Source organism: Lithobates pipiens, unplaced genomic scaffold (genome assembly GCF_037356315.1).
Source record: "Lithobates pipiens isolate NorthernLeopardFrog02 unplaced genomic scaffold, aLitPip1_a1.2 Scaffold_1, whole genome shotgun sequence".
In the NCBI taxonomy this organism is placed as follows: Eukaryota; Metazoa; Chordata; class Amphibia; order Anura; family Ranidae; genus Lithobates; species Lithobates pipiens.
The window spans coordinates 236,913,980-236,926,002 of NW_027507685.1; the positions used below are offsets into that span (position 1 = coordinate 236,913,980).

At 42.3% G+C, this 12,023-nt stretch overlaps 1 protein-coding gene across 1 annotated transcript; it reads right to left on the reverse strand.

The window, feature by feature from the left end:
• Positions 1–605: 605 nt before the first annotated feature.
• LOC143985624 (olfactory receptor 10C1-like) lies at positions 606–11,670 on the reverse strand. Its single transcript, XM_077484734.1, has one exon. It carries the CDS (start codon positions 10,704–10,706, stop codon positions 9,729–9,731), a length of 978 nt encoding a protein of 325 aa, XP_077340860.1. The 5' UTR covers positions 10,707–11,670; the 3' UTR covers positions 606–9,728.
• Positions 11,671–12,023: the final 353 nt, after the last annotated feature.

Here is a 12,023-nt window from a genome sequence, read left to right on the forward strand (position 1 = left end):
ATAGACACGTCTTTTGTTTCTAAATTTAAAGAAAACTATTTTTTTTTTAATTTAGTTTTTTTAAATTCTTCCATGACAATCCAATCAAGCACAACTAAATTTCTATTTGTTAATATTTCTTGTTTTTTCAAAAATTATTATTTTTTGATTATGTTATCAAGGACTATCATTTTTTGGTGAACTTGCATCAAAAGCGACATATTGATCGGTTGATCATTATGTGAGGGGGAGTTAGGATGTGCTTCTCATAGGAATTTTTTATGAATTATCTGAATAATGATGATAGTAATAAGATAATAGGAAAGACAAAAAGGTATAATTAGAGTATATGAAGAAAAGGATTTAAATGTGTCTAAACAAAGTTATTGTTGAATTTAAATAATTTTGGAATGTTTAAAAAAAAAAAATAGAAAAAGTTGCTTGCTGGTCATGGATAGATGGATAAATAAATTGAAAAATAAATAGAATGATAGATAGAATATATAAAATATGACAATCAACTAATGGGAAAGTTTTTATGTATTTTGTTTCAAATCTGTATTAAGGTTAGAATGAAACAATTTTATAAATTGATTAAGGAAGAAATGAAAAAAAGGTGAAAAATTATGACAAGTATTTTTAGTCGGAAAATTACTTCTGGTTTATCTGATCCAGTGATTAGCTGTGGTACATCTGGAGCAATTGATTCAAAATGTGTATGAAAGGGCGCCATAAATGAAGTGTGAGTGATTTAGCTAATATTCAAGTTGTGTGAATGTCATTTTGGTACCAGTTGTTCTTTATGACCAGAGTTTATGACTAAAGGTCAGTAGGTCAGTGGTTTCACAGATAAGAAAACACATAGAGAGTGTGTCATATAATGGAGCAATATACTTGAAAAGAAGATCATTTTTAAAGTAAGATCATAGATTATCCATAAAATATTTATATGATATGGTTAAAGTTATAAGAGTTTCACAAGAAGTTAAAAACATTTATAAAGTTGAAAGAAGAAAATATTTAATATTACATGATTTAGATGGAGAATTAATTAAAATTAAATATAATAGTTTATACTTTCTCAATGGAATGAAATATTTAAAAAATTCTCATAGAAACATCTCAGAATTTTTGAAAATGTTTATGTACAATATCTGACTCACTAAAATGTATTAATGAGTATTGTATTAATGTTTATTGTATTGTTTGTATTGGAAAAAAGAGAATCAGAGACATTTATTATTTAAGATGAATGCACTTATTATTTGTTGAATATTGTGCATTGAGGGGGAATATGTTAGAAGTTTTTGAGGTAATTAATATCTTAAAAGATAAAAGTTTCTGAAAATATATGTAAGTTATATGTTCAGTGGTAAGTGATGGTTTCTGAAGGTCACACAACAGCAGATCGTATAGATAGGAGTGGTTTTGTTTAGTAGGTATTTATATTTTGAGTTACTAGTCAGGACAATGGGTGGAGTTATGCTACTTATCTATAGACTGAACCATATTGGGTATATATGCAAATGTGGGTGTTATTAGGATATGCTGACATAACATCTTGAAACAGTATAAGAATGGACTAAGGTGATAGGAAAGGAAGGATCGGTGGGAAGAGAATGGATTCTACACTTTGTAGAATGTAGATCAGATAACCCTTTCCTCCTTCTGAAGCCATCACCATGCCATATGTTACCAGATGTCAATCTTGTCTTTGCTTGTCTTTCTGAACAATAAACGGACTATTGGATGGACGAAGGATTCTTCAATTTCTACTCCTGAAAGTACGTTTGAAATGCCTTGGATGAAAAATACATATATCCACTACACACCCTTTGGAGAAGGGTTATTGATTCACATATAACACAAAGACTTTGCTATTCATTAAGAAACGCCCCTGTGAGTGAGTATGTAGAGCTTCTTGTACACTACACTACATTTGCATTTTACTTACTCTACACTCACATTTAACAGTCTGCATAAAGCCTGAATCTAGGGCACACATATTTCCCATCCTGGCTACAACCAGGTGACTTTACCTGCGTGCTGCCACATACCCCCCCCCCCCTCTTGTTTCAACCTTGGGGTTGTAACACAAGCAGTCAGACACGCATGTATCCGAGACAAAGCATCCACATTCCCCATTTTAACACCAGGGCGATGCTTAACTGTAAAGTTAAATTCTTGTAGGGCCAGGAACCACCTATTTACCCTTCTATTGGTCTCCTTGTTCTGAGCCATCCACTTTAAAGGAGCGTGATCAGTCACCAGGTCAAAGTGCCTACCTAGCAGATAGTACCGAAGGGAATCTAGAGCCCACTTCACTGCTAAACATTCCTTCTCAATCGTGGCGTAATTTACCTCATGGGACTTCAACTTCCTGCTGAGGTAAATGACTGGGTGCTCTTCCCCGTCCCAGACCTGGGATAACACTGCTCCTAACCCAACGTCTGATGCATCAGTTTTTACAACAAAGTCCTTAGAGAAGTCTGGTGAGTACAACACTGGCTGGCTACATAAGGCTGTTTTTAAGGACTGAAATGCTTCTTCAGCCTCTGGGGACCATTTAACCATGACAGACTCTTTCCCTTTTGTCAGGTTGGTGAGGTGCACAGCCTGAGAAGCAAAATGGGGAATGAATCGTCGATAATAGCCAGCGATTCCCAGAAAGGCTCGTACCTGTTTCTTGCTGTTGGGACGTGGCCAACTCTGTATGGCCTCGACTTTATTGACTTGGGGTTTTATCACCCCCCTCCCAATAGTGTACCCAAGATATTTGGCCTCCTCCTGTCCAATGGTACACTTCTTTGGATTGGCCATAAACCCAGCTTCCCGGATAGAGTCTAGGACTGCTTGTACTTTCGGCAAATGTGAGACCCAGTCTGTGCTATGGATAATCACATCATCCAGGTAAGCTGCAGCATATTTCTGATGGGGCCTCAGAATCTTATCCATTTTCCGCTGGAATGTTGCCGGTGCATTCTGTAACCCAAACGGCATTCTCTTATATTGGAATGCCCCATCTGGGGTTACAAACGCAGTTTTCTCCTTGGCCGACTCGGCCAGGGGAATTTGCCAATAGCCTTTGGTGAGATCAAGAGTTGTCATATATCGGGCTGTTCCCAGCCGGTCGATCAACTCATCTATACGCGGCATGGGGTAGGTGTCAAATTTTGTAACTTTATTTAATTGTTGAAAATCGTTACAAAACCGCCAGCTCCCATCAGGTTTGGGCACTAGTACGATAGGACTGGACCAGTCACTCTGGGACTCCTGTATCACACCCAATTCCAACATCCTTTGAACCTCCCCACGTATTGCCTCCCGTCGGGCCTCTGGTATTCTATAAGGTTTTAGTTTTACCCTTTCTCCTGGCGGGGTGATAATGTCATGCTCTACGCCAGATGTTTGTCCCGGAAGCTCAGAGAAAATCTCTTTGTTACGAAGTACAAACTCTTTAACCTCCTGTTGTTGGGGTTTCGATAAGGTGTCTGCTATTCCAACCTCAGGAACTAAGCAATCAGGCTGTACTTGTGACAAAGTCTCTGCGACTAGGGATTCCCTATCCCTCCAGGCTTTCAGCAGATTGACGTGATAGATCTGCTCCGGCTTTCGCCTTCCTGGCTGTCTAACCCTGTAGTTCACCTCACTAATTTTTTCAATTACTTCATATGGACCTTGTCATTTGGCCAGAAATTTGCTTTCAACCGTAGGGACTAGCACCAAGACCCTATCCCCCGGGGAAAAAGTACGGGTCTTGGCCCCACGGTTGTACACTCTCTGCTGTGCTAACTGCGCTTGGGTTAAATGTTCCTTTACAATTGGCATTACCTGTGCAATTCTATCTTGCATCAGGGCGACATGCTCAATCACGCTCCTGTGAGGAGAACTCTCATTTTCCCAAGTTTCCTTGGCGATATCCAGCAGCCCTCTTGGGTGTCTCCCATAGAGCAACTCGAAGGGTGAGAAAGCCGTAGAGGATTGGGGTACCTCCCTAATGGCAAACATTAGATAGGGTATTAGACAGTCCCAATTCTTTCCATCTCTATCCACCACCTTCTTTAACATTTGTTTAAGGGTTTTGTTGAATCTTTCAACCAACCCATCTGTTTGGGGGTGATACACAGATGTACGCAATTGCGTCACTTTGTACAACTTGCATAATTCTTTCATAACCCGGGACATAAAGGGTGTACCTTGGTCCGTAAGCAGTTCCTTACAAATACCCACACGGCTAAAAACAAGAGATAGCTCTTTGGCTATGGTTTTGGCCGAGGTATTTCGGAGAGGAATTGCTTCCGGATAACGGGTGGCATAGTCCAATATAACCAAAATGTACTGATGCCCCCTGGCGGACTTCATTATCGGACCTACCAAATCCATTGCGATCCTTTCAAAGGGGACCTCAATGATAGGAAGAGGTACCAGCGGGTTCCGGAAATGTGGCATAGGTGCCGACTTCTGACACACAGGGCAGGAGGAACAATAATTTTCTATTTCCTTCATGACCCCAGGCCAATAGAATCTCTGCAATACCCTCTCTCTGGTTTTCTCTGTCCCCAGATGACCTCCCAGAATGTGCCCATGAGCCAATTCTAACACCAACTTCCTGTAAGGTTTGGGCACTACAAGTTGCTCAATGGTTTCTTCTGCCCTTTGAGCCACTCGATACAACAGGTCCCTTTCCATAGTGAAGTAAGGATAACAGCAAGTCTTATCTGGGTTCACTAACTCGCCATCTATTTTCACCACATTTTCCCGTGCCTTTATTAGGGTGGGGTCTTTTAACTGTTCTGTGGCAAAATTTTCCCTGTGAACCTCAAGATCCGAAAACTCCACAGACGGCATGTTTTCACCTGAGGATGTTGGCTCCCCCCCAGTTTCTCGAGTTTCCCCCGCCAATACCGACAAGGGAAATTCAGGAGAGTCCTCACCACTCCCAGAGGAATTCTGGTCATCTTCCTGGTTTATAGGGGCACCAGTGGGGGGCTCAGGACAATCCCAGAGTTCCCAGAATTTTGGAAAATCCCTTCCCACAATAGCATCATGTGGTAAGTGAGACACTAACCCCACCTGATGAGAGAGGTTACCTTTGGGGGTCTCAAAAAACACTGAAGTTACAGGATACACTCGGGTGTCCCCATGCACACAAATAACAGCCACCCTGTTCTTCCCAGAGACCTCTGTAGTAACTAATTCAGCTTTATCAATGTTACCAGGCTACCTGAATCCAGCAACACATCAACATTTCTACCATTAATACACATTTTACATAAATGTTTCTCAGGTCCCCGAATGGCAGTGCATGCAACTGTCGCAAACAGCGACTGACGTCTCTCCCTTATAAAGTCACATTGCATAGGCTCATCCACAACGGGGCAATTGGCTGCAATATGTCCCTCTTGCCGGCAGCGGTAGCAAATAATCTTTTTCGCTATCTCTTGCAGCATGGGCTTCCTGGGCTGCTCCCGCCAGACCTTAGGTAGAACTCCCACCCTCTCACTTTCTGTAGCCAAGTACCTCTCAACCAGATCCACAAGTTTATCTGCATTTTCTGGGTCTCCATGGCTTACCCATTTTTGGATGGCAGTAGGAAGAGCTCTCAGGAAACGATCCATAACAACACGTTCCACAATGTTTGGTGCGGTCAAAGTCTCTGGCTGCAGCCACTTCCTGCTCAGGTGAATGAGATCATACATTTGAGACCTGGGGGGTTTTCCAACCTGAAAAGTCCAATTATGCACACGCTGAGCCCGGGTGACACCCAGCCGTGCCAATATTTCTGTTTTTAGCACCACATAGTCTTTTGCTTGGTCAGGCTCTAGGTCATAATAAGCTTTCTGCGATTCCCCAGTTAACAGAGGGGCCACCAGTCCAGCCCATTGCTCCTTAGGCCACTTTTCCCTTTCAGCAGTCCTTTCAAATGTGGTCAAAAACACCTCCGGATCATCCTCTCCAGTAATTTTTGTCAATAAATGGCTCACACCAAAGGATCCGGTATTATTGTAACCACTTGCTTCATTGGTCTGCGGACGTTGCTGTATTAATGTCTCTATTTTCTGTTGAAAATTCTGCTCTTGCTTCTGCAACAGGTCTATGAAGCGGGCTTCAGATTTCTGCTGGGCTTGTTGCTGAGCTTCCAGACTCTGCAGGTGAGCTTTCTGCTGAGCTGCAAGGCTCTTTTGTAAAGCCGCATTTGTTTGCTGCTGATTTGCATTTGCTTGCTGCTGGTTTGCATTTGCTAGAGCCAGCTGTCTCAGTATCTCCTCCATGCTGGCCTTTAAAAAAAATTGAAAAAAACTGCCAAAATTCTCCACCAACTGTGAGGGGTTAGCTCGGCAGCGGGTGTGTGTGACCCCCTGGATGGGTTCACAACACAAAATCAGGCACAGCAGACAGCGTTGTAGGTGCAAAAAACAAAAGATGCAGTTTATTTATGCTACATGCAGTGATACATATAACAGCCAAACAAAAAATAAAACATGAAAATAAATCCTGGTCAGCTTGACCTCTAACTACACACTTAGATTCCCTGTCTAACAACTGAGTGCAGCCTTGTGCTGCACCAGTCCCTGTCTCTGTTGTAGAGGTTTGCCACACAGGCGTTAACTCACCGCACAGAACAGATATCACACTCCCCAGTCTATACAACACAAAACTGGTTCCAGGATGGAGCATCTCCCTAAGCATGCTGGGGTTTTTTTTAGAGGTCTTAATGAGCCCACTTACTTCAGCTGGGCTCATTAACTCTTCTCCTCTAATTGTAAAGGTCTGCATAAAGCCTGAATCTAGGGAACACATATTTCCCATCCTGGATACAACCAGGTGACTTTACCTGCGTGCTGCCACAGTAGGGATGAGCCGAACACCCCCCGGTTCGGTTCGCACCAGAACCTGCGAACGGACCAAAAATTGGTGCAAACTTTAGAACCCTGTTAAAGCCTATGAGACTTGAACGTTCAAAATCAAAAGTGCTAATTTTAAAGGCTAATATGCAAGTTATTGTCCTAAAAAGGGTTTGGGGACCCGGCTCCTGGCCCAGGGGACATGTATCATTGCAAAAAAAAGTTTTAAAAACAGCCGTTTTTTCGGGAACACTAATTTTAATGACGCTTAAAGTCTGGGGGGTGTCTATAGTATGCCTGTGAAGTGGCACATGTTTCCCATGTTTAGAAAAGTCCCTGCACAAAATGACATCTCTAATGGAAAAAAGTTATTTAAAACTGCTTGCGGTTTTAATGTAATGCCTGGTCCTGGCAATATGGATGAAAATCATTAAGAAAAATGGCACAGGTACCCCACCGCCCATTACCAGCCACCTTTAGGTCTTGTATGGATATTAAGGGGAACCCCATACTGAAATTAAAAAAAGGAAAGGCGTGGGGCCCCCAGGCCCTATATACTCAGAACAGCAGTATACAGGAGGTGCAAACAAGACAGGGACTGTGTAGGTTTGTTGTTAAGTAGAATCTGTTTGTAATTTTAAACTGGTACATTTTTAAAGTGTAGCTCCAGTCAAAAAATCTATTTTAAGCTTTTTGGAAAGCATAGGGAAGGGTTATCACTAGCTAGGTATTATCATCAGAGCCTTCAAAACACTGGGCATCCTCATGGAGCATGTACCCAACACTGTGCTCAAACAGTACGGGGGGACTCCTCAGGAGGACATGGTGGGGCTAGGGAAGGAGTGACTGATGTCCTTGAGATGAGGGAATAGGCCACATTGGCAGCTGCTTTGCCAGTACCCTGAGCCTGGGTGAGAGAGGATGAGGAGGATGAGGAGGGCTTGGTCATCCACTCTACCAAGTCTTTGGCATGTTGCAGCTTAACACGTCCAGCTGCTGAAAATAAGGACAAGCATGTCCCATGGCCACGTGCTGATGAGGATACACTGTGTCCACGACCAGCACTGTTGCCTCTAGACACAGAGTCTGCTTGCCCTCTTTTATTGGCTCGTGACTGTCTGCCTTTCCTTGTTGGCCTTTCCTGATATACTAATGGCCTGCAGGGAGATGTAGCTGCACCAAGCTGGGACGTATATACCGATTATATTGCAGCTAGCAGAATCAACTGCCTGCCTGTAGTATTATTACTATGAGAACACCAGCAATTGGGGTAGCTTTAAGTGCACACTGTGCAGATGACACAGTGCACTGACTGTAATTACTGCAGCTGCCTGTGGTATAGGATCAGCAGAACACCAGCAATTGGGGTAGCTTTAAGTGAACACTGTGCAGATGACACAGTACACCGACTGTAATTACTGCAGCTGCCTGTGGCATAGGATCAGCAGAACACTATCAATTGGGGTAGCTTTAGGTGCACACTGTGCAGATGGCACAATACACCAACTGTAAATTACTGCAGCTGCCTGCCTGTGGTATAGGATCAGCAGAACACAAGCAATTGGGGTAGTTTTAGGTGTACACTGTGCAGGTGGCACAATACACCGACTGTAATTGATGAAGCTGCCTTCCTGCGGTATAGGATCAGCAGAACACAAGCAATTGGGGTAGCTTTAGGTGTACACTGTGCAGGTGGCACAATACACCGACTGTAATTGCTGCAGCTGCCTGCCTGTGGTATGGGATCAGCAGAAAACCAGCAATTGGGGTAGCTTTAGGTGTACACGGTGCAGGTGGCACAATAAACCAACTGTAATTGCTGCACCTGCCTGCCTGTGGTATGGGTTCGGCAGAAAACCAGCAATTGGGGTAGCTTTAGGTGTACACTGTGCAGGTGGCACAATACACAGACTGTAATTGCTACAGCTGCCTGTGGTATAGGACCAGCATAACACCAGCAATTGGGGTAGCTTTAGATGTACACTGTGCAGGTGGCACAATACACCAACTGTAATTGCTGCAGCAGCTGCTTGTGGTATAGGATCAGCAGAACACCAGCAATTGGGGTAGCTTTAGATGTACACTGTGCAGGTGGCACAATACACTGACTGTAGTTGCTGCAGCAGCTGCCTGCCTGTGGTATAAGATCAGCAGAACACCAGCAATTGGGGTAGCTTTAGGTGCACACTGTGCAGGTGGCACAATACACTGACTGTAATTGCTGCAGCAGCTGCCTGCCTCTGGAATAGGATTAGCAGAACACCAGCAATTGGGGTAGCTTTAGGTGTACACTGTGCAGGTGGCACAATACACCGACTGTAATTGCAACAGCTTCAAATAAAATTCAAAGACACTGTCTCTCCATCTATCTCTCTCCGTCGACGCAACACACTACACAAGGTGCTGCATAGGCGGCCTTATATAGTGTGGGGCATGTACTAAACCCCCTAAGCCATAATTGGTCACCCTGGCTTTGCCCAGTTATGGCTCTCCGTTTTTTCTGCACTGTGATTGGCCAAAGCATGCGGGTCATAGTGCATGCTTGGCCAATCCTCAGCCAGCAATGCACTGTGATGCCGCAGTGAATTATGGGCCGTGACGTGCCATTCGAATTTGGCGCGAACAGCCCATAATGTTCGGAATTAGCCGAACGGACGAACAGCCAATGTTCGAGTCAAAAATGGGTTCGGCTCGAACACGGAGCTCATCCCTAATGGTGGGTGATCATAATGTTATGTCTGATCAGTGTCTACATCATTATCATAATCTGCAGACTCAGACTTCTGATCTAATTGGAGTAATTCAATGTTTATATATTGTATTAAATTGTGTGATATGATGTGAAATGATGTGATATGTGTTTCTTGTTTGATGCAAATCAGTCTTGTTTGCTGATATGTTCTGTCACCCAAACCTTCGACATTGCTTAAGTCTCATATTTTCCAATAATAATAAAGTTTTCAAGACAGCTACCTTCACCTCATGGTTCCGAAGACAGTATATGATAGGATTTATGAGAGGGGTAACTACACAGTAGAAAACAGAAACCACTTTGTCCATTGTAAAGCGGATGTGGGAAGTGGGTCGAATGTACATGAAGATGATAGTCCCATAGAAGATGGACACCACAGCTAAGTGGGATGCACATGTAATAAAAGCTTTCTTCTGCCCTTCAATTGATTGGATCTTTAGAACAGCGATGACAATGAAGGTGTAGGATATCATGATCAGAAGAAAACAGCCCAAGATAATACTCCATGATATGACCATGAAGACGAACTCACCTTTTGAAGTGTCTTCACAGGAGAGCTTCAGCAGAGGAGCATAATCACAAAAGAAGTGGTCTATAAAATTGGGAAAGCAAAACCTCAAGGTAGAGAGCCATACAGTAGGTGGAAAAGGAGCCAGGAGACCACCTACCCAAGCACCAAGAGCCAGTTTCAAGCTGGTCTTACCAGACATCAGAATTGGATAATGCAATGGTCTGCAGATGGCCACATAGCGGTCGTAAGCCATCACAGCAAGAAGACAGTTTTCTACACCCCCAAAGCTGAATAGGAAATAAAACTGGGCCAAGCATGACGATAAAGAAATCTCCTTGTGTTGGGTAAACAATGCATTGAGCATTTTAGGAACAGTCACTGTGGTGTACAAGATCTCCAGCATGGAGAAATTGGCCAGAAGTATGTACATTGGTTTGTGGAGAAGGCGATTCACTGCCACTAGTGTGACAATCAGAAAATGGGCTGTGATTATGAAGACATACATGCTGGAGAAGAGGAAGAAGAGAAAAAGTTCTACCTCTCTCAAGGTTTCAAACCCAACAATGATAAAAGAGGCCGCAATATTATAAGTCCTATTGTCAGTTATTGGCATTATCATTGAAAAGCAGACCTTGAACAGTAAAAATCTGATATTTTAATCATAGTTTTTATGTAACATTTCACTCTACCCGTTTCAGTGTTTGGTAGATGATGTAGAGTTAAAAACGAAACCCCAATAAACAAAAAAAAAAAAAAAACAAGACCAAAAAATTAATAAATAAATAAAATTGGCAGACTTTATGGACTACGCAGGCTTTTTCTGCTGTCACTTTTCTATGTTTCTACCTTTCTATCTTTAATAGTGTGATATCTCTGTGGTGAGCTCCTGGATCTGCAAACCTGTTATGCCAATTATGATGGCCCCCCACCATTGATGCTGTATTTTACATGTAATTTGTAACAGGAGGAGCTGGAACACCCAATGGGTGATGGAGATATCCAAAATTTCCAAGTGGACAGAAACAGGGTCTGGAATTATGGAGGAAGGATCTGACTGTTGAAGCTCAGGCTTGCTTGTTTTAATTGATCATTACTTGGCAATTATAGTTTAATGATTTGTAAATAAACTGATATGAGAGGGGTTTATTTCTAATGAAGATCGGAAAAAGTATTGAGCACACATTTATCCTATGAAAAGCCACCTCTTTGCCTCAAAGAGTGTTAATGCTGTCTGTCACCAGCATTAACACAGTATTTTTAGTTTTTCTGAGTCTTTTGCTGTAACATAATTTTATTACTTGTTGATCCTGACAATATATCAGTTATAATATCAAGTAGGATATTATATGACACTGCTATTTATTCGGCAGTGAAATCACAGAGCAACATTCTCATCCTGTGGATAAGGTAGTTTTAGATGGACTTTATGTACACCGCTATGAAGAAACCCCATATGAAGGACTTGAAAAATTAATATAAGAAATTATGTTTTATATTATAGGCATCGTACAGTGACTTTAAGAATTTATGTTTCTATATAGGATGCCAGTCCCAAATACAGAAGACAACTGCCTTATATCAGGATTCTCCTTGCCCTAAGCCGCAACACCAGGCCGTGTTATCCCCTTGGCTACTCATTATATACTGCCTCAGGATTTTGTAAACACAGCACTAATTATTTAAAAAAATTAGGTCTTTGGTGACCTTGATTTACCTGCATTATTGCATATCTTTCAAATCCATAATTTCTATTAGTATCCTTAACTGAATGGCATTTAGATTGCTAAGGAACTTTATATTACAATCAATTGGATTTTTTTTCATAATATATGTGTGGGAAGGTGTGGGGTCAGTAAACACACAACGTGTGGTTGCAGATAACAAAACTTGTAATAAAGGACAGGTTTGGACAGACAGCCCAGAAGGAAAGAGCCAC

Bases quoted from the DNA above. Each gene is read 5' to 3' on its own strand.
- LOC143985624 (XM_077484734.1), bottom strand. From the start codon at position 10,706: ATGATAATGCCAATAACTGACAATAGGACTTATAATATTGCGGCCTCT.